The 27,866-nt window shown below is 42.5% G+C and overlaps 1 protein-coding gene across 2 annotated transcripts in view; it reads left to right on the forward strand.

Moving 5' to 3' along the window:
• The window catches only part of ZNF804A (zinc finger protein 804A), a 136,364-nt gene extending 110,860 nt beyond the window's left edge, over positions 1 to 25,504 (forward strand). For both annotated transcript variants that reach the window (XM_056496374.1, XM_056496373.1), the window contains exons 3-4: positions 19,416 to 19,546; positions 21,835 to 25,504. In XM_056496374.1, coding sequence (XP_056352349.1) covers positions 21,854 to 24,943 — 3,090 coding nt within the window. In that variant the 5' untranslated portion in view covers positions 19,416 to 19,546; positions 21,835 to 21,853 and the 3' untranslated portion in view covers positions 24,944 to 25,504. The remainder of the gene's footprint in view (positions 1 to 19,415; positions 19,547 to 21,834) is intronic.
• Positions 25,505 to 27,866: the final 2,362 nt, after the last annotated feature.

The following is a 27,866-nucleotide window of genomic DNA, read 5'->3' on the forward strand; positions in this document are numbered from 1 at the left end:
TCTCCAGTGGAGGATGAAAGATGAACTCAGGTTTTTCTTCTCTTTTCCCCCCATGCAGTCAATGCAGTCTTGGCTGCAGAGCCTCTTGGATTTTTCCAGTTTGGATTTAATTAGTTTGAATTAGTCCTACAACTACAGCTCTACAGGAAGGGTCTGAGTGGCTTCTGAATTTAAGCTTTCCCCACCCTCACACTGCAAAGGAATGAAGTAAGAAAGGCATAACTCAGGTGAGCATTTGAAGGAACAGGTGAATGGGCAGCAGCAGCCATGGCCTGAGAACATTTCAAGAGTCAATGAAAAAGAAACTTAGAAACGTGCCCCTGCCCTGTCCTGGTTGTGTTTTGGGTTGGCTGAGGCTTTTCCTTCATCCCAAGGATACCATACACTTTTTCCAGGCAGACCTGCTGGTTCTCTCTGTGTTTTCACTCTTGCTCTTGACAAACATCCTTGTGACAAACCTGAATGATTAGATAAAGGATTTTTCAGTTTCTTCCAAAGTCTCCATGTAAGGCAGAGGAGTAGTGGTTGTCTTGGGCTGCAATACAGGATGTACCAGCAATGTGTATTCTGTCCCCATCTGTTAAACCAGGTGGGGCAGTGACCCTGATCTCCTGGCACATATTATCTGCTAATGGGCCATCTTTAAACCAGCTGGGCAATCATCTTTATCTTTCCCACAACCCATCCTCCCTCCAGGAAGATTTCATCTGCTGCTGGCCCATTCAGTCCCACTGTGTGACTGATAAAATTCCATCATCCCACTGGGAGATGCTCCAGCCAGGGGGAGCAGCCAAGCCTTTCCTACCCAGATAAAAACTGAGATTTTGGACACCAAGGTACCTTCTTTCCACTGGATTCCAGAGGAAAGCCAGACCTTTCCACATCATCCCTGCACCTTCAGAGGAAACTGCACCTTCTCCAGGAGCACTGCTCCAGCTGAACCACATCTGCCACTGCAGGAGGATGCAGCCACCATTGAATGGGACTGTGCCAACACCCTGACTGACTGACGGGTGTCAGCTTGGATTCTGACTCTGGCAGTGTTTGGAGATTGTTCTTTGTAATACTGCATTTCTATTTAAATTTTCCCTGTAAAGAACTGTTATTCCTATTCCCATATCTCTGCCTGAGAGCCCCTTAATTTCAAATTTATAATAATAATTTGGAGGGAGGGAGTTTACATTCTCCATTTCAAAGAGAATCTTCTGCCTTTATTGGCAGACACCTGTCCCTCAAACCAGGACAGTGGTTCAGCATCACACAACAGAAAGTGTGGTTGCCTTTTGGTTGAATAATTAAAAAAAAAATAGTATTCAATCTGCAGAAAACCATATAAATACAAGCACTGTATGGGACCACCTGCATCGTGCAGAAATCCTCCTTTCCTTGAATTGTCTGCTCCAACAGTATGTTGCATCTTTTCTTAAATTAGAACTGGCAAGAGACCCATGGTACACTGTAATATAAATTATAAATTGCATTAATTCAAGTTCATTTATGATTAATGTAACTACTTTTAAATGCCTGGCTTCTCTGATAGCACTTATTGCTGTTGTCTTGGTGTGCAGTCTTGATGCACATAATGATAACAAGGGAGGACACAAATAAGCCCTACTCCTGTACCTCACCTTCCCTTTTCCAGCACTGAAATTCAACAAAATTGGGAAAAAATAAAAAACCTCAAAGTTTTTTAATGCTGATTTAAAAATTTTTATTTTAAACTATTGGTTTTATTTTCTTTTTTTTATTTTATAGCTGTTAAGTGCTTGCTTGCACTGTCATCTGTATGCCACATCTGGTACAGGATCTCTTTGTGTTACATGATTTATTACTGCACAACGATATATCTGCTTCTTACAAATTGCTTGTAATGAGAGCTGGGAACAAAGCAAGGGACTGCCAGTGACTGGATGGCAGAGAAGGGTTACAGCAGTACCAGAGCTTAGGGATCATTACTGCAGACTTTCCTAACACTCACAAAGGGGGCAAATTAGAAAAAAATAAAGTAAGGGAATGAAGCGTTAAAATGGTGCTTATCAAAGTCACCCTTAGTTGTTTTCACTGTTTTTGCTAAGAAAGCCTTAAGCTATAAGGAGTGCTTCTCTTTCTTCTGTTTTGTGAGACAGAGCCTGCTGCCACCTCTCCTTCCCTCTCATCTCTCTTCACAGTCCCACTTCTCAGCCCAGCAGGAGACTTTCCTTCTGTGTCATTTCAAGACTCATTTCTTGCTTAATGAATCCTTCTTTCCCCCTTTGTTTGGATGAGAGTACAACACATGCTGCTGATGCAGTTTGCTTCATTTTCTTCCCTCCTTTCTGCCCACACTTTTGCATTTCTGAGGAATACCCAATTAGCACACTTCTCTTTGCACCGGCCTCATGTATCGGGTTGGTTAAAAATTATGGGTTGTGAAGTGAGAAATACATTAAAAACGCCACCTAGGATAAATGTTATGGTCTAGGAGTGAGGTTTATGAGTAAGAACACAGCCTGTCTCACACCTGCTGTGCCTGCAAGGCTGACACCTCAGCACTGAGCGTGGCACAGTGGGAGCTCCAGTCGGAGTTACTCCTTTGTGACCAACACCTTCAAGTGGCCAGACCCAACATAACTGAGTTCAGCTGGCATCTCAAAGAGGAAAAAAAAACAACAAAAGTCTCTGAGGGACAGGTGAAACCACTGGGGTATTAACAGCCAAAAGAAGTGCTCTGCAGGGAATATTTAGAAGGAGATTTTTTGTGTTCAGATGCTTAAAAGTAGGTCAGGCCAGAAGCAGATGTCCATCCACCCCATGCCAAAATTCCTCCAAGGCATATATTATATACCTGAGGCTATTTTATGATCCTTTTACTTTTTCTAAACTAAATAAAATCAAAATCAGAGTGAGGAGGAGTGAATGTCCAAGCAAAGCTTTCATTACAGTGAGCAGTAGGATTTGTAATGGTGGGAGCTGGGCAGCCTTTAAATGATTTAGGATGATGATGATGTGGGGGTTTATTTCAATTAAATAATGCTAGATAATGTCTTAAACGGTAGCTAATATTTTCCAAATGACTCTGTGGGTGGCAGATTTTCTTACCAAGTGCTGTTTGGGTATCTTGCTTTGGCTCTGCACACCTGCCTGGATGTGAACAAAGGGGAGCCAGAGTAGCTAATGACTCATCCCTGCCTCCACCAACAGGAAGATCAACAAGGCAAAAATAGTGTTGTATCACTTTCCTTAAGCAATAGAGAAAATACTGTGTATTTAAGAAGTGCTGGTTCTGGAAGCTTCTTATTCTTACACTTAACAAGTGTAAAAGTGTAGGTAAAAAAAAAAAAAAGGTAAAAATCCCTGTTGGAGAAGAACTTCACTGGCTGCTCATTGAGTGCTGGGGCTCTCAGGAACTTCTGTGCCTTCCCATATGGGTGTGCACAGAGAGGATGGGCTCTTCTGCAAATCCCTCCAGCTGCCATCTGAGATACTGAGGTATCTGGAGATACCTGGCTGTTGCATTTGAGCTATAGGAGAGTGGCAAAAAGAATAATGGTTCTTCCTGTAATGGAGAAGCAAAAAGAGAGCTTTGTTTAAAGAAACACTGCACTGATATAGAGTAGTTTGTGCCATACAGAATAGAAAAGGCTCGTTGGTGCAAGAAGGCAACACCTTTCTGAAAACATGCTTTCTGCAAAACATCCCATCTCCAGCAGGTGTTTAATCATTGTTATAATTCCTTGTCCTTGAGCAGCCTGAGAAAAAACTGCTTTTTTGGCTCCCAGCAGTATCCTAACAACACCTGAACTGTTATTTATTGTTAAGAATGCAACTGAGATTTACAAGGTTCAAGCAGCATCCCTCTTTTCTTGGTCCACTGCAGAGGGTAATTTTGCAGGTGAAGCAAACCCAGCTCTTGTTCTGATTTTAATTTTTTTTTTTTTTTTTAAATTTTTGAAATTTTTTAAAGTGGGAGTAAAGAAAAGCAGAAGCAATTTGCAAGCTCAGCTGACTCTTGGGGTGAGCCTCACACAAGTGAGTGGCTGGACACACACCCTCATTCACTCGTGCACACTTTGAAAACATAACAAATAAATAAGTAAATAAGTAAATAAGTAAATAAGTAAATAAGTAAATAAGTAAATAAGTAAATAAATAAATAAATCCCACAGAGCTCTTAATAAAAATCTTGAAATATTAGTCACTTCTGGGAGCACAGATGATTTCTGTGGAGCATGCTGCCTGCTATACTGCTAAGGAAAATATTTTCTTACACATTTGTAACTGCTGTCATTGACAGTAAAATTGCTTGAAATATAAAATAATGGTAGTGTGTTGCCTGCCATGACAGGAACTGTAAGAGGTTTTGACCTTTAGTAGGCTTTAATGGGTGCTCTACAGAGGAACTGACGCTTCCATTTATTAACTTGTAATTGTCCAAAATAAATCCTGCTTTCTCCCCATCTAGTAGATTGAAGCCTAGGGTATGTTAATTGTGCTGGCTCTTCTCCAGGCCTGACACCTTGACAGCTCTTGTCAGCTTTTAAAAGTTATTCCCCTATGAAAACTATACTAGTTATTCTCCCATAATGGCCTTGCCACTCATTTCTTCTCTTTTTTTTTTTCATTCTGACTTCAAAGTTTGCTCTTAGAGCTGACCCCCTGACAGGAGAGCGTTCTCTAATGATGAGCAGTAGGTCAGTGCTCCTCATTTTGGAGGAATGCAAGAAAAAATTAAATCCAGCACTTTGGTTAGCAAGTGTACACCTGGGACTCTTGCTCTAGTAAGGCTCAGGTATTTGCTCTTCATTAAAGAAATGAGGTTGTACAGTAAACTGATTTATTAGCTGTACCACCCAGTGCTCTAATCTCATCAAATCTCACACTGTGCAGGACTAGAGCATCTCATAATTTCTAAAAAAAGATCTCTAATTAACATTTATGTGCTCCAGGACATGGTGGTGCTGAGGCTGGTGGCACATTTTCCTTGGAGTTGGCACTGCAGCAATATAATTGTGCTGATGGAGTTGCTGCCTTAGAGATATCACCCCAAGACCTTGACCAGCACAGTAATTGCAGTTCCCAGGCTGCTTGCTGAGGAGAGAGGGTTGTAGCTCCAGCTGTGCACTGGCCAGAATCCAGGCAGGTATTTAGATCACCTTATGTTAACCCCCCCTGCAGCTTCAGCTGGTGACAAAGTTTTTCTTCTCTTCCCATCCTGGTGTTCACTGTCAGAGATCTGCCACTGTCTGAGCCCAGAGCAGTTGTGTTCCATGGATAGTACAGTGTACTCATCAACCCCAGTGCCTGAAAAAGAATTAAACCCCCCACTGTAACACTGTACAATTGATTGTTATTGGAATGACAGGTTTTGGGTAAGGACAAATACTGCTGTCTGCATTTGAGTCCTTGAGCCACCAGGAGCCACTGGCTTCTGCATTTGGCTTACATTTCAGCAGATGAACAGCACTAATCAGATCACATGGAAGAGAACACAGGTTAGAGGCAATGCTTTCCCTTCCACTTGCTAGAAGGGCAATAGCAGAATATTACTTGGGACAGTCTGATGTGTTTTGATGAAAGGTTTTGTTGTTTTCTTCTCATGACTTCTCTAACATGCTCTAGAATCAAAGTTTTTCTCCCTGTGACCTGGAAAATGGTGGAGTTAAAATAATGTGGGGATCACACAGTAACTAAGAGAGGCCAATAAACTATTGCTCTTCAGTGCCTTGGCTGTGTTAGGATGGTGTAATTAATGGTTTCACAATGTTTAGGATCCTCAAGAATGAAAGGCAAAGCTATGAAAATCAGTATTAATTAGAGTTTACTTTTAATATTCTTGTTGGGCTAAGCCTGCAAAACCAAGCTGCCAACTCTGGCCTCCCAAATTGCCAGGACTGGAAACACCAGTTCTTAGAAAATGTGACTGTCACCCCAGGTTCTCCCATTACTTTCAGGATTAAAATTGAAAGACTTTCCCATCAGAAACCCAATTCAGAGGTTTAGGACAGATCAGAAATAGCTGAGGAGCTGCACAAGAGCAGCAGGATCAACTGTTTTAAATGTGAATGGATATAAAAAGTAGCATGGCTGAGTCTTTTCTGAGTGTTCCATCCACTTGGCCATTTGTGGTGAAAGATGACTGTGATGGATGGACTCGCCCTCTGCTCCTGCCAGGTGCAGCTGAGTGTGGCTGCTGTCCCAGGGAAAGCTCTGGTGGGGAGCCAAAGATCCAAATTTAGCTTCTCAGGGAACTTGTTCTTGCACTTCACCATCTTTACTGGTTGAATGAAAGCTTGATGATTTAACACTGCAAAAAGCTGATATTTTAATGCAAGGGGTACTTTAAATTATGCAAAAATGACTTAAGCAGTCCTATTTTGTGGGGATATAAAAGATGCTCTTTGCTTCACAAAGCAATTTCTCACCCAGTATCTGATTATCCTTCTTAAATTTTAGAGGGGAAAAAGGGTGCTGAAACCTTAGTGTAGGATGGAGTTTCAAGGCATAACTCCATTCAATCTGTGCAGCAAAGTGCTACACATTAATAAGACTTCATGATAAAAGAAAACACTACAGAACTTTAACCAGCTTATTAAAACTGAGTAGCTATTACTTTAGTTCCATCTTCAGTGATTTTCTAGCAAGTTATTTCCTTTAACAGAAATTTGGGCAGTGGGATCAAGAATGAGCTTTAGTTGTCTGCCAGCATCACTTGGGGACCTGCTTCCTTAAAATTTGGGAAGCTGCCACCAAGCCCAGGTGCAGTTTTGCTGCACAAACCAGGCTCTGGTGCTGCCTTTGCAGGATGGTGAATTGGGGAATGGCCCTGAAAGAAACCCCATGTTTGCCTGGCACTTCATGTGAAGAAATACTTGGAGTGATGGAACAGAACTGTTCTCCTGCCTTGTTCTGGGAGTGATCTGTGACTTTGCTGATCTCTTTGCTGTCTTTAAGACAGGACAACATGAAATGGGCCATGGAGGCTGCAGCCCATGCTGAGAAGTCTCAAATCAGAAGTGAGGTGCAGTGTCAGTACTGTGCAAGGTTTTCCATGGCAGCTGCTTCCCACTGACTCCATTTGCAGGCAGAGTTTGAAGCACAGGCAGTTTTGTTTGGCACCTTGGGCAGTACAATAAATCTGAGTGAGGGCCAGAAATCTGCTTTTCTTTGTTTGAAGCCTTTTTGTTCAAGCCTTCCTTTAATTACAGACAATTCTCATGACTCCCTGCACTGTGCATTCAGGTGCTGTGTCACTCTGGAAAGGGTGGTCAGTCTTTCAGCTTCAGTTCTGCTGAATTGTGCTTTTTACTGTAACTGGAAGGCATTTTAATGTGTGTGTGTTAGAGGCAGTCTATCAGTTTTGTTCAGGAGCTGTGTAAGCTTTGGAACTTGATGAATTTCCTCAGCCTTTTTGAGTCTCCCTGTGACTGTGTAGGTGCACCCTGCACAACCAGGCAACAAACAGTTTTGGGGGATGACATTTTGATGAATGGATTCAAGACTTTCATAAAGGATGAGTCACTTCAATGGCATTGAGAGAGAGAGAACTCCAACAATAAATCCAAAATGTGTGGAGAGAAAAATGTGCTGCTTTTGTAAACCTTTCCTAAGCATCATCTGTGGCAATTTTGCAAATAAAGGGAGAGCATGTGTAAGGAAAAAAGTGTCTTCTGATTTTTTTGGGTTTTTTTTTCCCCTATCCCAGCCCAGAGGCACTGCAGCATTTTGGTAAGAATTCTTGAAGATGCAATGTGGGAATGTTAAGGCAGAAGTAGCAATTTGAGCCCAGGCTACTTTAAGGGATGTTATTAAGTCTGGGAACAGGTATCTAAAAGATCCACGTTTTCATGGGAGATAACCTGTGGAGAAAACAGCCAAAGTTTTGGTAGGATAGAAGGAAATGTCATGATTTACCTCTGTATTTCTATAGTTATTCATAGCATAAGAAGTATATAAAGAAATTTTAACCCAATTTTGTGAAAAGGTTTTCCTCTTTTCTTCACTAAAAATGCCCATAAGACTTTCTAGAAAGAGAAAGATTTGTGCAGTTGACAAAAATAAAAAGACAATTACTTTGGTGACCCAACCAGGAAAATAGGACCATCACTCACAGGGTGCTCCTGCCAAATTAAAGACCAACAAAGACACCTGCTTCAATTCAATAGTGTAAATCTTGTGCAAAAGCAGAGAATCTGGTCTGTAAATACTTACTAATTGTGGAGTGCTATAGCAGTGTTTGTGTGGTGCTTGAGGATGGTGAGAGGATTGTTTGCAGGGCTGGGAGTTCTTGCAATAAGATTCTTTTTTTTCTTCCCTTGGCTTTGTAGGAAGAGCAGGCAAGGGTTTCACAGCTCTCAGGTGCTGAGTACTTTGTTTCTTTGAGTTTGGGGAAGAGAGGGAGACACTTTTTAAACTTTTGTGAACTTACAGTTATGCTGACCTTGAGATGATAAAGCTTCTGCTCCTGTTTTCCATTTTCTGTGGCAGTGCTTTATCCAGAAATACCTTCACATGGAGCATAGGCATTTTAAATCTGTCTTCTGCTGAGATATACAGAAGGTCCACCTAGTTAATTGCCCCTGTTATTTATGTGCCAGATAGATGGCTTTTTATGGTTTATTTTTTCTTCTTTTCATCAAACCTGGAGCTTATGGCAGTTCAGATATCAGAGTTCAGTGCTGTAGGTTGTGCTCTGTGCTGCCTTCCTTGTAAATCAGAGCCTGTATCCTGCCAGTGGATGGATTTCTATCCTTATTACTGTAAAGAAAAGGTACAACAGGATAATGTCAGTTCTCCTTAGGAATTGCTTTCTGCGTTTAAGACTGTGGACTGAGATTTGGATTCATTTCCCTTCAGTAATGAGCTTTATGTTATTAGCTAATTATTGTTTTTCTTAAATTCCTGGTGATTCTTAATCAAGGGCAAATTATCTCCTGATGGTTCAAATCTGACTGAGGTGAAGAAATGTTGCAGTAAATTCCTTCTGGGTTATATCAAAACAGAAAGCTGGACCTGCTATAGCCACCACCAGCTCTGACATGTGTTCCTCCAGCCAAACACCTTCTGCACTTGTGGGGCTGAAAGAAACATCCCCAGCCTGCAAAGCCAGGGATTTGTTAGTTTAGCTTGAACAAAAGTCCTATCAGCCTACTGAAAGAATTATTATTAGGCCAATTATCATCATACAGGCACTTACAGTCCAGATTATCTAATTATAAGAGCTCATTCCTGAGAATGATACAGATGTAATAAGCTTTCTAGTGCCTGATTCTTTTCTGGTGCTAGTGGTCCTCCTGAAGAAGACAAGTCATTACAAGTTGTCAGCAATATGAGTTCTTCATGTGGGGGAGTATGATGCTGGCATCCTCTTTGCCAGAAGAAGGTGAAGTTAATGTTGATTTCTTTCTCTTCACTCAGGTCCATTTGGGGACATTTCTATGTGTTTACTAGCACAAATAAATGCTCCACTTTGTTGCTATTTATCCAGTGATTCATGAGAGTGTAGTCAATTTTTGCATATGTTGGAGGCTTTTTCTCAGAATCCATGGATGGGTCAGGTTGGAAGGGACCACCGTGGGTCATCTGTTCCAGCAGGGTCATCCCAGAACTGGACAGAGCACTCTGCATCCCTGAACTCACCTTTATCCATATTTTAAAGCTGCATTCCTCTAGCAAGCAGCAATGTAGCATTAGTGAGTTGTTTATAGCCCTGGGACCCTGCTGCCATCCCATTCCTTCCACACTCAAGGCCCCTGCTGTGAACTTGTGCTTGTCCTTTTGGGAGTCTCTGTCACTGTCTGTCACAGTCCTGGTTCCCACAGCAGCCCCCAAGCTGTGGCTTGCTGATAATTAAAGGAACTTTATTAGCATAGCATGGTGGAACACACATCCCTGCTCTGCAGCCTCTAACACTTCACTCTGCAGGAGCAGAGAGGCAGCAGAAGATACACATAAATACAGATTTGCTGGCCCAACATCTTTTTTTTTTTTTTTTATGGTAATGTCAGTGGTGTTTTTCCAGAGTTACTTTGCAACATGCTTCCTCTGCATCACTGAAATTGAGAACATATATCAAATAATTATATTAATTGCTCTTGCCTTGCAAGATGCAGCCTTTATATTTGAGATTTTTTTCCTGAAATCTGGTGTTTTCCTCTGTGTGTATACTATTGCAGGTTGGCTTAAGGATAACTAAGATTTTGTCTGTGCCACTTTGCTGTGGCTGTGGTGTGTCAAAATCTGCAAAGGCTCATTCTTGTCTCAGTTTTCATTGGTCACATTGATGTTCTTTAGGAAGCTTGTCATGTCCTGGGATAATTCTGGCAGGGACCAGATCCTGCTGATGAGAAGCAATTTGTGAGCAGAGGCTTCCACTAAAACTGATATGAGAAACAGATTGTGATTTAGTTCTGGCATAAAGAACTAAAATAAAGAGCTCACTTTGGGGGAATTCATGTGTCTCCTTCAGCCCATCAGTTATTAGTGTGTCCTTCAAGGTTTGTGGGAAGTAACCTTTAGAAGACTTAACTGTAAATATTAATTCCTCATTTTTGGTCACTATGCACATTGTAGAGATTAGAAAGATTTAAGATTTGGAAGGTTCATTTCAGTCTCTGTGGCAGACTTTCCTAAAATGTCAGTGACCAAAGAGGCTGAAACTAGAAAAAAAACAGACTAAAAATGTCTGCTATCAATTTTTAATTTGCTTGTAGGAAAGGGTATTGTGTCCTCCTGCAGCCAGGAGAGGGCAAGAACCAGAACAGCAGCAGGATGCTACAGAGAACTTCAGTGCTGGGGACACAGTGCAAAGCTGATAAATGCCAATGGATGCTGGTAGGTGTTGGAGGGCACCAGAGGGAAGAGGTTTTGGATGGAATGTCAAAGAACTCAGAGGTGCCAAGTACATTATTCCTGCAGAAAACAGCAAAGTGCTCTCCAAAATGAGCAAAAAGCAGCTTTAGCAGCTGAGCCATCCAATCTTTGTGTTGATGGGAGCATCCATTTTGCACCCTAATCCCACTGCAGAGCCATTCTGAAGGGAAATCCAATTTTCCCTCTCCTAAGAGGGGTAGAGGTGACCTTCCTCTGAGAGGACTCCTTGGTGAAGAAGTGGTTGCTCCTGTGAAATGGTTTATGGAACATGAATGCTGATCAGGCAGGGATTTTCCCCTTATCTTAGGGCTCTCTGGATAGACTTGAGAAGAAATGTTGTGGAGCTGTCACTATTTATGCAGAGAAAATTGTACCTGGCCAGAAAATAAAGCACAAATCAACATTTCTCATTCAGTAACCTGAAAAAACCAGGAACCATTGTCTCCTTGAATCAATGTTTTGGTTGCAGTAAAGGCAAATTAGAAAATACTGGATATGCAATGCTCAGAAAGATTATTCTGGATGCACAAACTTCATTGCTAGAGTGAAAGGAATAGTGGTGGGTAATGCTGTGGGACCAGAGAATGGCACCTGATGTCTGAAATGATCCATGCTGGTTTGTCCCTTCAGGGCTGGGAGGAAAAGCTGCTCAGGGCACCCCACACTTAGGGTGGGTCTTCCCTGAAAAGTGGAGTTAAGCCCTTCTGGAATAAACATTTCTTGTCAAGATTTACAAGGATTTACAAGGATTGCATGTGGTTTTGATTTTTTTTTTTTCTTTTAATTAGAATCCTAAATGGTGCAGTGACCCTTAAAAAAATGATGTGTACCAATCTTGGCTGAAATCCTTGTGACTAAGGAATATTTCTTAAGTGTTGCTGAAAACTTCCATGGTGAATTTGAAACCTCTTCTTCCCTCTGAGCTCAGCAGGAGTTTCCCCATTGACTTCAAGAGAAGAATAAGGTTTAGAATTATTAAAATAAATACCTTTAAACTAGAGGCTCTGTAACCACTTGCCTGTATCAGCTTCATGCTCTTTTCATTATCTGATAAAATTATTTTGATAGGTGAGATGCTAATTCTGTATTTTTGTGTTGTTTCCTTTTTGTGCCCTTAATATTTATGGAATATTCAGCTGATTTTTGCTGAAGCCAACAAAAAATACCCTGCAGCTTGCAAGAAGCCCAGGCTGCTGTTGCACACGTGGTGAGCAGCTATCACTGTGAAATATTCAGTGTGCAAAGCTCAGCAGTTCTGCGGGCTTAAAACAATGTTTTTGCACAATGGCAACACTGCAGCCATTAAGTCAAGCGTGGGAAACACAGTTATCTTAAAACAAAAGCAACAGAAGTGTTAATTTATGGTTCACAGCCTGCTGTTTGCCTTGCTGAGGTGTGAGCCTCTCTGCATCCTGCACAGGGGATGCTGGAGGGGAGCAGACAGGCACAGGCACCAGAAGGGTGTCAAATCCAGTGAGGCTTCTTGTGCTGGGAAGAGCATTAATCATCCCATAATGAAGCATGTGTTTGTTTCTGGCAGATAATTTGAGGAAGAAAAGAATAAGAGCTAAGAAATTTCTTTTTCCTTTCTGTTGCTCCCGTGTACATCTTTTGCAGTTACATAATCAAGAGTAATTAGTGAGATATTCATCAAGCATAACCAGCTTTCATGTATCTTACAGGTGCAAGTGTGGAAAACATTTAATGTTCTGATTTTCCTCATGATTCTGAAACAGGAATGCTTTCATTGGGTTTGCTTTTCAAGACGAATTTATTTTTTCCCCATAAAGTTAGGTAGGGAAAATCTAACTTGAGACACTTTATAAGATGCTTCAACACAAGCATGTAGGCTCAAAAAACTAATTATGTTTCACAAAAATTAATTTCTTTATATTAGAAAATGAGAAAATATGAATTTTCAGTTGCATAATACATGTATTTTATGTATATTGGTATGTTCTAAATGTAAAAGCTGTCTCACAGTTCTCTTTTGTAGACTACACAACAAAGTGTACTATTGTGTACTGTTAAGTGTGCTTATGAGCAGCTCAAGAGTTGTCTGAGAAAATTTGCTTCAATTCATTTAAAGTTAGTGAAAAACCTTCTGAGTCATGACGAGTCTCATCTTCTCATCACCTGCCTCCCATCAGCCCAGGGTGGATGGGTAAAGCAATACCAACCTTCCTTCCCTCTTAATTCATCCCCACTTCCATCCCAGCCTGGGATGATGGCAGTGCCAGAAAAAGAGCAGCTTCACATCCTCTGAATCAACCTTTTCAGGAATATTATTGATGTTTTTAAAATCCTGCATATAACTATGTGTGTGTTAGATTTCTTCAAAGACCATCAGAAGGGAATGGCTGCAATCTGTGGTAGAAATACAAGCAGAAAGGGATTATTCACAGCCTGTGTGTAATTTGTTGTCATCTGGAGGGCCTGATACCTCATCATTTACAATGTGGTTGTGTTGCAGAGCTGTGGAGCTCTTGGTATTTAAGATTTAAATTTTGCAGCTCAACGTGAGATGCAAACAGCCACAGGCAGTGGCAAGCAGAACTTGGAACAAACTGAAAGCTGTTGCTAAGCCAGCAATAGATTAAAGTTAATTTTTAAAGGTCTCTTAGAAGCAGAGTTTGGCCAGTGTGGTTATAGCTGATATTGTGAGGAGTTAGCTCCTGCACAAGACAGAAATCCTACAAATGGTGTTTGGAAGGAGTTGCTGCTTCTCACTCACTGAGACAAGATCAGGTAAAAGGGGCTTTTTGCACTCAAGCCTATTAATTTCTTCCTTAGCTTACTTCTTCTTTTTCATTTCTTCTTTCTGTGGAAACAATGTCTAACTTCTGCTAGGGAAGGTCTGCAGCACCAACAGGGTGAATTCTTTGGGCATTATAGTATTGTTTCCTTGGAGCTTTAATTTTTTTCCTCTGATCTTTACAAGGGGGGAATTATTTATTTTAAAATAGTAATAATAGCAATAATAGTAATAGTAATAATAGTAATAGTAATAGTAGTAGTAGTAGTAATAATAATAATAACAATAATAACAATAATAACAATAATAATAATAATAATAATAATAATAATAATATATTGTCATGAAAATGATGTAGAATTGAAGACCAGAAGGCAAGGGAAGAGATGCTGCCCTGTTGTGCTGTGTGAAGGGGTCTCCAGCTGTAAAATAAATATTAAAAAACCACTAAATAAATAAAACAAAATAAATATAAAAAAACTCACAAAGCACTGAAGACATAAGGAAAAAATGTGCATTTTCCATCTTAGTAAGCAATGTTTTCTGCTTTAAATGGCATTTCATTCCCCATTTGAGTGTTCACAGGTGTTACATGAGCTGTGTTCTAGTCAGTTATTATTTATAATTGATTAAGCTCGATCCTCTTTGTGAGAGACACTAATCTGGTTTGGTGTGACAAGTGTTTATCTGATGAGTTCTTGTCCCTCTGTTTGCTGCACCATAATTCACATCAAGCAGCAGTATTCCATCTCAGCTATCAGGGAGTTACTGAGCAGCACTCAGAGACAGGGAATGTGCACAGCAACACTCAAATCAATACTCATTACATATCACAGAGGTTTTCTAAAAAGACAAAATGAATACAAGCAAAAAAACAGATTTATTATAAATATGTTTTGTTTCATGTACAGATTTAGAAGGAAGAGATTTTTTTTTTTTTTAATAAATCCAAATTCCAATTATGTCCCACTTCTACCACGGTGCTGAGCTACCAACCCATGTTGCCCATGTTTAGGTAATTAGGAAATTTTTGAAGGGCAGGAAGGAGCTGCAGTGGACTTCCAGGAACTTTCAGGGTGCAAATGGAGTTATAGAAAGGACAGGATCTTGGGAAAGCCCCTGCTGGATTGGGAGGCACATGTAGCATGAATATCCCCTGTCTTCATGATCCCAGCCTGTCCCTGGCTGGGCAGGTGGAGATGGAGTGGGCTTGGCCTTTTATTTTGATGAGTTATTTTTAAAAGCTAAAACCACATAAATCAATGATTTAGTGACTCCTGGGAGCACAGTCATTTTTCCTGGTAAAATGAAAAGACAATAAAGCATCAAAATTTGATGTCATGGCTGTTAAATTCTGTAATTTTATACTTCCATTGATCAGAAAATGAATTTATGGCCGACGTATTTTCAGCATTGTAAAAGTCCACGTAATTTAATTTTTAATTTAAGGTCAAAAGCAAATTAGCATAATAATATCTGAACAGCACTGCCCTAAAATCCCCTGACAGACATCTTTCTGACTCCTGCTATTATAAGGACTGTTCCCATTGGTTCTTGACCCTGTTAAAGTTGTTCCTAGGTAAGCTTTGCACAGGGTAGTTTATGTTTGAATAAGCAGTCCTCAGATGATGGCTGTGTGCTGGTGGGATGGCTGCTTTTCTGTGAGATATCAGCACCACTGAGAGAGCCTGTATCAATCCTGGTGCTTGTTATTTGTTAAAAGTCTCTGCTTTCCTTCAGAGTTCTGACCATGTTAAGTTATATGTTCAAAGTTATAAAATTATTTGAGGCTAGGGTTCTCTCCCCACCCCATTTTATCACCTTAATGCCATAGTATTCATGTATGTTGGGTTTCAATATTCAGCTTTTATGTGCTTTTGCTGTCCTGGGTCTATTTATTAATTAATTCCTTCTCTGTGTCTTGAAGGTCCATTAGTTTAAAGGGCTATTGCTGCAAGTCTTTAAATCTTCAGTTTAGAAAAAAAAAATAAAAAGCCAACAGCCCCTTTTCAGGGTGGCAAAAGGCCTGTAATAATAATGTAAGGAGTGCATGTAATGCCATTATGTGCCTTTGGTTTTGAGAGGATTTGATCCAGAGGGGGATTTCAGGCACCTGGCTCTGGCACAGAATCTGGGCTTGTGGTTTCTCTACTATAAAATGCAGGGGAGAATTAGGAAACTCCTGATTAGGAAACCCAGAATTAGGAAACCCAGAATTAGGAAACCCCTTGAAAAGCAGCATGCTGAAATGAGCTGTCTAATGTGGTAAAGGGTGAAGAGACCAGGAGTGGGGTCCTGTTGGAAATCCTCTTGGGATTCCCTTGATTTTTCTTACACTGTCTTCCACAAGCAAGTCTGGGAACACCAAAGCTCTTAGTCTGGGAGTAAGAGCAGCCACACCTGAGTTTGGAGCTCCTGGGGCCATCTCATGGACAGTTCCATCCCTGCTCAGGTCCACAGGAACCTGTAAAAGTCTGTTTTTCACCTGGATTGATGAGCCTCAGCTCAGCACAGTGCACCAGCTGTGCACTAAGATACCTGACTGGGTTTTTCAGAAGCAGGTGGGATATTTCTGCTTCAGGCCCTGTGTTACAGTTGGGTTTGTTAAAACAAGCCAGCTGCTGCCCCAGGGAAAGCAGCCCAGCTGCAGGATCACATTCCAAGGCTGCAGAATCAGGGTCAGGCTGGGCAGAGCCATTTGCAAACCAAGGGTGCCTGTGCTTGCACCTCCAACGTGGCCATGCACTGCACCAGGATCATGATGAAGGCATTCAGGTCTCCTGGAGAAATGTCATTCAATTATTCATTGTGGACTGTGGGTTGAACTCTGCTGGTTGGGTCACACACGTTTTTGAGCTGCAGAGGAAAATGCAGGAGGGAATCCAATACAGCTTCCCTGCCTGCTAATTATTTGCTTCCTGATCCATGGAAAAAACCAAACATACCAGGCATTAAACTGGCTATTGAAGTTAGCATTAGTGAGCAGCTCTGCCACACCAAAAGGCAGAGAAATGATAAGGAAAAAAGATGGAATATAGGAACAAGTCACACTTGTTTTTCTGTTGCTGCTATTTACTTTGGTTGCTGAGAGTGCATGGTCTAATGGTATGATTGGGTAATACCTCAGTTTCATTTTTATAATTCAAGTGAAATCAGTGATTTGCAACTAAGGGCAGCATAAATGCAGTGCCAGCAATCCTGAGCATGACTGAGTGCAATAAGGGAATGATGATAGTTCATCACATGGCTAAAAAAAAAACCCAAGTAGAAAATAACTACAGTATCAAGAAAATAACAGATGGAGGGGATGCAGTTACTCATTTAGGTGATCTTCTATTTAAAGAAAATACCATTTGTTTTTAAACACCAGGTGCATGTCTTGTGGTTTAGAGCTAGGAGGAATTCCACTCAGACATGAATTTGCAGAATAAAGACCTCAAGAGTTGCCAAGGTACAATCTTTGCAGATTGTTAAAGCACTCCATGGAAGACTGAGACACCAGTTGTGGGAAGAAGAGAAGCAAAGCCCATTGTGTAATGGTTCATTTTCTGCAAAGACCAGTTTTCTGTACTGGAGAGGGAGGGTGTATCCAGCAGGAGGTCTGGGGCCAGGAATTCTCCAGAAGAGAAGAGCAGGCAAAGGCTGAGCACACAAAACTTGTGCCTCACCTACCTGTAGCCATCCAAGGAGAATAATTTAATTACATAAAAAGTGAGAACAGGCATGGAGTGCTGCTAACTTGCAGCAGTAAGACTAAAGGGTTCAGAATCTGGTCACACTCAAATCACTAATTATAATCATCCCAGTAATTGCAGAAAAGTACAGCAGCTGGGAGGTGGCTGTGGATTTGTGTACACCTCAGCCTCTCCTTTTTAACCATGTCAGACAGCACCCTACCTTCCTTTTGTTCCCTTACTTCTCACTTACTTCTTTCCTTAGCACTGGAGGGGAAAAAAACCCTGAAAAAATATTGTGCTCCACAGAATGCAGTTAAATCTTCTCTTTAAGTGCCCAGGGCAGGTGAGGGGAGGCAGGAGCAAATTTCTTCTCCTGTGTTTTGAGTACTCAGAAGTTGTGTGTGAAATGAAATACTTCAGGTTTCATGAGTGGCTGGTGGGAGGCAGGGTCAGTATCATGTTATCTAGGAACACAGGAGTGCACAAGTTCAACAAAGATGCTCCACATTTCAAGTATTCTTTTTTTCTGGGAAAAAAGAGATATCATGCCTCTAGTTTTGAGTGTACTTATAATCTTATATTGTATTAGCACAATAAAACAAACTTTTATCAGTAGAAAATTTAGATATTTAGAAAATATAAATGGTGGAAGATGTGATTACATTTCAGATTATTTTTTGGATATCCAGGCATTTGAAAAAGAATGCAAAATTTGAAAATGGAGACTGGTGCTAATTTTTCTGCAAGTTTGTTTTCTATGCATATTTCTCCATATTTATTTCTTGGCATTGAATGGGCTGCCCAGGTAGTGCTACCATCACCCAAAATGGCAAAGACTAATTCAGAATCTTGCAGAACCACCTAAAACTAAGCCATGTGTCATCAAGAACCAGCTGGTCCCTCAGCTGCTTTGGTGCTGGGGCCACTTCCCTGTGGAGCCTGGTGGAGGGACTGACCTCCCTCCCAGGGAGGAAATAGGTGCCAGTATGTGTGAGGTGTTTTTTTCTGTGAACAGGGAAAATAAAAGTTCACAAAGAGGGTGAAATAAAAAGAATTGAGAAGGAGCAGGAGGATGCTGCTGACAGTATTTTGCAAACTATTCTGTGTATCTATTATGTGTGCCAGCAGTGGTAACAAAAGTTCTTAATTCCCCTCAAACAACTTGAATTAGAGCTTTTGATTCTAGAAATCACTGTGGCCACTGTTCATGGCCAGTTATGAGCCCTGGACACTAAAAGGGTTGCTGGGTTCTTCCCAGAATGGTGAGATTATGGTTTTGGAAGATGGTGTGAAACATAATCAGGGCACACTGAGGACCAGTGGGGTACTGGAATACATTTTGCTGACATGAAGAACCAGGGATTGCTGCATGTTGCCCTTCTGTGATATAAAGAGAACAAGATTCCTGCAAAGAGGCAGGCTGGAGATAGAATCAGCTGAGATCCTGGACTGCACCTTGGTATCAGTATAAGTGCTGTGTCAGACCCAGTGAGAGCAGCAAACACAGGCTCCTTCAGTCTCCCCATTTCAGAATGCAAGATTTCTCTGTTCACCACATCCCTTGGAGATCCCTGCTGGGTCAGGACCCTTTAACACCTCTAATGATGCCTGGCATGGCAGGAGAGGAGCTCTCAGGAGCTTTGCAGGTGTTGGCATGCTGATAACGTGGCAGGGTCAGGGGGACCCTGGTAATCTGCAGGGAAGAGCTGACAGGGACCTTCCACAGAGCAGCAGTGACAAGTGCCATGCCCAGCCTCTCAGGCAAGAAAAAATCCAGATTTAATATCATCTGGGGGGCCAATATGCTTTTGAGAGGCTTTGCAGAAAAATACCTGGGGTGGTCTCATTTTTTATTGGTATCTCAGAAAGGAGTTATGCTGTGGGGAATGTTTTGGGGAGGAATCATGAGCAAAACTCTGGATGAACTTTGCCTCATCCTCATCATCACAAAAGCTACAGCAAAATTTGCTAGGTTAGCTTGGCCAACATCTCTAGGTATTTTAGCTATTGCCTTGAAATCCTTAAATTTTTTTTTTGAATGGTTCATGCTGTGAGCACTTACCAGCAAGTGACTGTCAGTACAGCATTCCTCATCCCAGGGGTTTTTATGTGGATTTTGTGGCTGTTTCTTGCAGAGACTGAAGGAGCTGAAGCAGAGGGAGTTTGCTCGGAATGTGGCATCCAAGTCACGGAAGGATGAAAGGAAGCAGGAGAAAGCCCTCCAACGTTTGCACAGGCTAGCTGAGCTAAGGAAAGAGAGGACTTGGTAAGTCCACAGCTGCTCAAACAGAAAAAATACTTGAAAATAATCCCTCCACTGTTAGCTGGAGCTGTGGGATGCAGGGGACCCTTGGCTTTGTAGCCACACTTGTGTTTTTAGAGAGTTTTGGAAGCATTCTGTGCACAGTGTTTGATTCACACACTGTGCAGGAATGAATGTTTAACGTTGCTGTTTCAGCTGAGCTAAAGTGACACATATTTTTAGTTAAAAAAAAAAAAAAAGATGTGTTTCATATATATTTCATAAAGCAGGCACTTTGGTTGAAAGCTGAGTGAACTAGGTCATGCATTTGCAGACTGGCACTACTTCATTGATGAGGTGAGGAATACAGTCTGTCTCTCTAGGATGTAACAGATCTCAGCCATTTCCTTTTCAAAATGGGAAAGCATCCAGAAACCTAGCTTTAGATCCCAATAGCCAGATTTTTTATAACAAAAGGTAAGTGCTCCTTTCCCCCTGCTCAGCAGTGTGTTTACCTCCCTCTGCAAAAGTGACTCCTCGCTACTGGTACATTTTTAGTATTGTATCTAGGCAAGCTGTTGAAATTAGTATTGAGCTTTCTGGTTGTGACTGAATTCTCAAAATATGACACAGCTCTGGCACTGATAAGCCACTGAAAATATATGTGCTTGTCACAGTGCAATCTCTGAAGAAGAAAAAGAAAGAAAAAAATGCAGATGCTCATGTGCAAATGTTTTCTCATTATTCAGCCTTCACCCCCCCAGAGGAGCTAACAGAGAAGTCCAACCAAGCTGCAGCTCTTGTTCAGAAATAATCTCTTTGTCCCTAGTTGGGATGGAGGGCAGTGTCCTGAAACAAAGTCTGAACCAGCAGGTGGATGGAACTTGAATGTCATGGGCTCTGTTTGACAGGAGCAACACAGCACTGAACTTTTCCATCTTCTTATGATCACTCATGTTATAAGGAGATTCTTTCTCCTCCAGGACTGTTTTAAGTGTCCATTTTTTTACACTTGAGTATATTAGATCATTCCCCCAAACGTGCTCAAAAACCTGAATTTTGCATGTTGCATGAGAAAGAGAAACTTACTGTTTCTCTTTTTCCCTGCTAGTGAAGACAGATTTTTCAAGCCTTTGTTGTTTCTGGATTATTTGGGGGTTTTTTAAATATCTTTTTGCTAGTTCCTGAAGGAGAATTTTTATCTGAGCCTGATTTATCTATTTCATAATTGCTATTTACTACCACTTTGCATCCTTAGAGGTGTGACATAGACAGATACATAGGATTTTTTAATTTAGCATTTTCTAGACTGGTTTTGTAGAAGTCACCATTTTATTATGTGAAAGAAAGGGTTTGTGTGTGGGTTTAATATATATTTCAAATTTATAAAGAGCTGGGCAAGGGAGGAATTCTCGTGAGGAGTTCCTTTCTCATAAAACATCTACCTTAATTTCTAGACCTGCTAGGGTAAAGACATTATTCTTCATCTCAGAATTTCTTGGGATCCTAAATGACATTTGCAAGTTTTACCAATGACTCATCAGTGAGTATTGCTCTGCACTGTAACACAGAGTGATTTGGCTAAAACAAACAAACAAATGGTTTTAACATAGGTCCATTACTCCTAGTGCTGAGCAGCTTCTGTGGATCCTGGAAAATTGTCAGCTGAAACACTTTCTGCTCTTCTCTTTGCTTCCTATTAAGTCAAATAGAACAGATGGGAAGAGGACATGAAATGAAGAACAGAAGTAGACAGTAATAAATTTTTTTCTCAGGAGGGATGAATCACTTACTTTACTTCTGCCAGCTGAAATTCTCTCCCCAGTTTTATTTCTCCATGAAAGAAATTGCTGAGATGGTGATGGCTTGGTTTGTGCACACAAATAGGATGGGAGCTGCTGGGGGATTGCCTGTGGGCAGAGCAGCAGCCCTGCAATGATGACTGTGGGCAAAGTGCTCCACGAAGCACTCTCTGTTTGGAATGTAAAACTGCTGTCTGTAGTAAGTGTTGGAACCATGGTGGTCTGCTGGGAGAAGCTGCCAGGGTGTCTAGGAAAAGTTAACTACTTTGTAGGAATATTAGTCCTTCTGCTGATAACTTCACATGAAGGAGCTGGGAGCATAATATTTACTCATTCTTTTTTTTTTTTCTAATACTAGTCACCTTTCTTATAAAATATGGCATTTTTGTGGTCTCAGTGTACATATCCACAGAGTCTTCCTCTTTCCTTAAAAACTTCCCAATGTAATGCCATGTTTCTGTCAGCAGTTCTCTGAACAGTATTGACTCTAAGTTTTGTTTTCCTTCCTAGTGCTCCTGGAAGTGGCCCTATGTTCAAATCCACTACAGTGACTGTGCAGGATGATTGCAATGATATCCCCAAAAGTGCTGCTGTGGATTCTGCCAGGAGCCAGGATTTCAGCTGCACCTTAATGCACGATGCCCAGAATTGCAAAGACATTGCCTCTGTCATTTCTGCCGCCCCAGGAGATGCAGGCAGTCATCAGTCTGACCCTAACAAATGTGGAGATCAGGTCCAAGGAGCTCATGGACCCAGAGTTGGGTTCTCCTTTGCTTTTCCTAAGAAAGCAGCAGTCAAACTGGAGTCTTCAGCTGCCGTTTTCTATGAGTTTAATGAGGAAACCTCCACGGAGCACGGATTTAGCAGAAGGAGCAGGTTTGTCCCAGGAACATGTAACCTCCAGTCTCCTTCAGCAGCAGAAATAGCTGTGTGCCCTGAGGAGAAGCACAGCTGTTTTCACCCACTGGTGGAGAAGTGCACGGACGCAGCAGAAGCTCCTGAAGCTCCGGAGCCCAAGGAGCTGGCCAGCGAGGAGAGCAGGGTGCTGGAGAGCCCAGCTGTGCCTGCTGCCATGCCCCACTCACAGCTGCTGTCCCCAGGCACGGATGGCCACGCTGTGGCTGTCAGAGGGGCCGAGCCAGGGGGGCAAAGCCTGCCCCTGGCTGCGGGCAGTGCCCAGCTCCTGCCCCTGGAGCTGCAGGCAGGCAGAGCTCCCGGGCAGGAACCCGAGGGGGACTGCTCCTCCCTGCAGGCTGCTGCAGGGGAACACTGCAGTGACAGGAACAGCCGTCCACCTGCAACTGAAACAGAAATAAAAAACCCGGGGGCAGATGCAGAAGAAGGGGGTGGAGCCCCAAAAAGCAAACCAGACACACACAAGCGGCCCTGCCAACCCTTTGTCCCTGTTCTTAGCAAATATGGATCAAATGTTCTTCAGTGGCCATCAGAAATGTTGATTTACACAAGTACAGACCCATCAATTTCTTATAGCTGTAATCCTTTATATTTTGATTTTAAGTCGTCGAGAGCCAGTGAAAGCCAAGAGAAGCCCAAGCATCAACCAAACATACCTCATTTGCACCATGAAACTGAATCTAACCATATCTTAGTCTCAGATTTTACAAAAACACCTACTTCAGAGAGTGGTGATTATGAAGCAGAAGTGGATAAAAATGTGTGCAACTATACAATACCCCTGTTAAGTGATGTTTCCCTCTTCAGAGATTGTGACCTTGCAAAAAATCAAAACAAAGTGTCCTTGGATGAGTCATTCAGGATTAGAAAAATAGAAAAGTATCACATATCTCATAACCCCTTACGACAAAACACTGTGATAGATGAGAAATACAACAAAGTCTGGATCAAAGAGGGCCATGAAAAATGGCTTCACAAAAACAGAAAACGGAAAAGGAGAAGAAAATTGTGTCATTGTCATTATCATCACTGTGGAGACACAACAGTAGCAGAAATGGAGGTGTCTCCAGTGGCTGAAAAAGAAGTTACCTACAGAGATGAAAATAAATATCAGCACCTCCAAAATGCAGAGAAGTGCAGACACGACACAGGAAATATCTGGTTAACTGCAGGTGAGGTGCAGCAGTCGCAGCCAAAATGTGGCACTGAAAATGGTCCTAAGAGAGTCGTGTCTGCACCAGATCACATGCACTGGGCCAGAGGCTGGTGTGGCTTCTGGAGTGCAAGGAGCAGTGGCCAGCACCACTGCAAAGGAGCACACAGGAGGAGCAAGGGGAGCTCCCGGAGGCACAGCCCCCGGCACCCCAAAACCTGCTGCAGCTGCAAAGTCAGGAGGTCGAGCTGCAGCCCCGAGCAGAGATGTTCAGGACAGGGCAGTGAGGAGAAGGGGCCGAGTCACAACCAGCCCATAAAGAGAGGTTACAGCGTTGTGAGAGAAGAAACCCCAGAGAAGCCCCGCCGCAAGCGGAGGCAGCACACCTACTCCTATGCCTCGTCCTCGGATGAAAGCTCATTGCCGGCAGAGGAGCATCTAAGGCAAGGACACGCTGTGGGTGCCTATCACAAGGCAAAGGGGAAACGCAGGAAAAGGAGGGCTAGAATCCATCGTGTCTTCCTTGGCAGGAACGTAAGAAGCGAGAGCTCCGACTCTTCCAAAGAAAGTTCCGCGAATTCTACGCTAAATGTTTCGGGGGACTCAGTGGCTCAAGACAATCTAGAGGAAGCTAATGCAGCTCCCAGAGATGATGATGGTGATGATGGTGCAAAAGAGAGGGATGAAACAATGGAGCTGGAGGAAAGCAAGCCGCCTCTAGAAGCTGCTGGCGCAGAGGTGCTGGGGGAGGATAAAGCAGTGATGGAGAGCACGGCGGGCACGCTGCCCGATGCCAGCACAAGCTCTGCCGCCCCTGCCCCCGAGCGCAGCGCTGCAGCGGCTGCTGCCACACGGGGCGTCCCCCGAGAGGGACAGAAGCAGGAAAACGCCAACAGCCGTGAAAATCAAGCGCGTTACAAAGCTCCCGTCCCCAGCAGGCCCTCGGAGCAAAGCCCCCCTAAATCCTATCTGTGCCACTACGAGCTGGCCGAGGCGCTGCCGCCCGACGAGGCGGGCGAGGCCGAGTGGGCGCAGTGCGGCCCCGCCGTGTTCGGCAGCCCGCCGCCGCTGCCCTTCAAAGAGGCGCCCCTCAGCACCTTCCTGGGCGGCGAGCAGCTCCGAGCCCCCTTCCCGCTGCCCGAGCAGGCGCTGCTGCTCCCCGCCGACGGCCGGGACAAGTTCAAGGAGCTGCTCCCCGAGCCCTTCGTGAAGGTGAAGCTGGCGTTCGCCCCGCCGGGCTCCGCGCTGCCGCCGCCGCCGCCGCCGCTGCGCTCCGCCTCGGTGACCACCATCCAGCACACGGTGCTGCAGCAGCAGCACGGCGCCCTCAAGGTGCTGCAGCCGCCGCAGCAGTTCCTGTCGCAGGTGCCGGCGCTGTCCCGGGCCCCGCTGGCCCAGCTGGGGCTCTGTCCCGCCGCTTTCGTGGCGCCGCCGCCGCTGCCGCTGCTGCCGCCCTCGGTGCTGCCGCCCGCCCCGCTCGCCTTCCCCGCGCTGCCGCACTTCCCATCGCTGCTGGCCCCGGCCGTCATCCCCCTGCAGCCGCTCTTCTAGGGCTCGCACCTCCGGCTGCAGCCCCCTCGGGCTGTCCTGGCGGCTGGACTGGTTAAAATTACCCGGGAAGCGTTTGCTGTAAGTATAGTGATGCAACAGACTTACTGTTACTAAAGCACTGAATAGGCTGACACTAATCCTGAACTCTATATATATATGTGAAAATCATGTCTTAGAATATGTATAATGTATATAAAATATATTTATAGTTCTATAACTTATGTTGTAAAGTACTTACTTTTTTCGGTTTTTTTTTAATCCTCGTGTATTTGCACCTATTTAATGTTTAGACAAAGCTGATGCACTATGTTTTGTACTATGTTCTCTGAAACTGTAAATCTAGTGACAAACTATCTCTTGCAATAAATTTTTGTTAACTACTCAAGTATATAAAAAAATCTTTCATTATATGCCTCATGGACGTTGTTCTTCCATGCCCTCCTGCAGCTGAATAGCATCCTCTGCCCCTGCTGTTGGGATAACCAGGTTTCCTACACGTCAGTGATTTATCAGGGAGGCTCAGAGGCCAATACCTTGAGGGCAGCTGTCTCACCAAGCCACAGAGAAAGGGTAATGGATGTGTTTGTGTTAGCAGCTTGATGTCACCGTGACAAATTCTGCCCGCTCGTACTCTGTGCACACACTGCTGACTGGTGGAGCTGATCCCTTTTTCACCAAACCACAGAAAGACAAGGTAACAAATGCAGTGCTGGTGATGGAAGGGCAAGAGAGGCTGATACTGACAGCAGTTTGGCTCCGAGGGAATACTGCTGGTAGTGGAATGGGAGAGCCTTGGTTCCACCAAGCAGTTTGGTGGCTCACAGATCTGCTGGGCAGCTTGTGAAGGTGGCAAGAACACAGGAGCACGAAGGGGAGGTCAGGAAACCCACCAGGATTTGACACAAATTCTTACCTCACTTCACCCCCCTACTTCCTGCAGCATTTCACTAAAGAAATAGAACAACACAGAGTAGAGATTAATTAAAGTGATAATATACTGCCATTGTTTCTAACTGTTTTTCAGAGACTTCTCCCTACCTCTGCAGCCTTTTTGTTGCTGTCACACCTCACCCAGCTTTAGCTTTAGCATGAGGTGTATCAGACCCATATCTGCATCTGCAACAGTCCAGAATAAAAGCAGAAGTCATTCTGAGATTGAGTTAAAATGAGGTGTTACCATGTGAGTGAAGCCAAGGATTTGCAGCATGAAGGTTAGTGCTAAAAGTAGGCCCTCCATAATAAAAGGTAGGTAGGCTCTCCCAATTAATTACTTCTTTTCACTTTTTTATATACTATAATAAAATCATATAAAGTTTAACTGAAAGAATAGTGAGGTTTAAGTATTATTAATATACATTGCATATTAATAGCTACAGACCTTAACCATTTGCAAAGTAATGCTGTATCCTACAACATATATATCTGGATCTTATTTTCTGCACTGATAGCATTAGAACTTACCTGTACTGATACTGCAGGTTTTAGGATAATATTGCATTAAAACTATGGCAAACAGCACCTTGCCACTATGATTACAGAGTCATCTGCTTGAGGGATGTGAGTTTCCCTGTTGTGTGGTTGCAAAGGGCTAAACTGTTAATAGTTTAATAGGTGAAAATAATTATTTAGCTAAAAAAGTTTAACTAATTAGCAAAAATTGGTGAGGAAGCAGCCAGGTTGTGGAGAGTGCCTGGATCCCCCACCTGGGGCTGCAGGGAGTGGGAGTCACTGAGCACCCACCCCTGGAATGCCAGAAGGAAGGTGAATTTTCTCTAGTTCTAACTTCAGGTGGATGCTCATTTCTATTTATGTGGTACCTGAAAAACACAGGAATAAGTGACTTTACACTCTTTTATTTCAAGAGTCTGTATAAGGTGTTTGTCCCACTGCCTCCTGTTGCTGAAAATGGGAATCTCCACTGGAAGTGGGAGGGTTGTCCTGGTCCCTGGGGTGACATGTCCTGGCTCCTGCACTTCTGCCCTCCTCTGTGGCAGGCAGCACTCAGTGCCCTGGGTTCTGATGCCCCCTCAAAGACAAAATCCATCTCACCACAGAGCAGTACATTAAGAAAAAACCAGAAAGAATCCGCATAGGACAAATAGAGTTGCACGTCCTGGCAGAATAAAAATAGCCAATTGAAAATTTTCAGTTGCAATGTTCATTGAAAAGTCCCATCTATGAACTTGGAAGCCCACGTTTTTTTCACCAAAATGTTCCAACAGTTTTGAATTCTTCCTTTTCCCCTACAATTTAAATTATTTTAAGTTGTTACACAGTTTTAAGACATTGCACAATTCTTTATTATCTACTGTAATTGCTGTTCAATAGTGTATAAAATATTTAAAATAAAAGACTAATAACCATAAAATGTAATAATTTTCTAATATGGTATTGCCTTTAATGCTAAAACTGTTTGTATATGTGACTTCATATGTAAAAGCAAAAGCAGTATAAAAATAAATCATAAGTTAAGTTTCAAATTGAACACACTAAATTAAATTACCTAATGAAATATTCTTTTGAGTTTCTGTTTTATTATTAAATACTTAACTTCTAGTAAGTTATAGAAGGGTAGTTCTTCTTTTGTATATTTTTTCTGGTATTTTAGATTAAATGTGTATTTTTATTCCATAAATTGGCAATCAAATTTATAAACAAAAACTATTGCAAGTGCTAATAAATTGATTTTTTTTTTTTAATTCTAAATAAATTCTACCCCATTTCTTAAATCTAAGTAATTTACTTCTGAATTTCCAAATCTGCACAGATCTAGAGTGTCTATGCTCCTGGCCACTTTGCCAAATTTAGAATTTATTGGGATTTCTTCCTAGTGCAAGCAGTAAAAGTGTTGCTCCCAAAGGGCAAGAATGAGAAGAATTGGGATCCAACCCTAAGTGAGGTTAGAGAATTTATTAAGTGATTT

The sequence above is a fragment of the Oenanthe melanoleuca genome, chromosome 7 (genome assembly GCF_029582105.1).
Source record: "Oenanthe melanoleuca isolate GR-GAL-2019-014 chromosome 7, OMel1.0, whole genome shotgun sequence".
NCBI lineage: Eukaryota > Metazoa > Chordata > Aves > Passeriformes > Muscicapidae > Oenanthe > Oenanthe melanoleuca.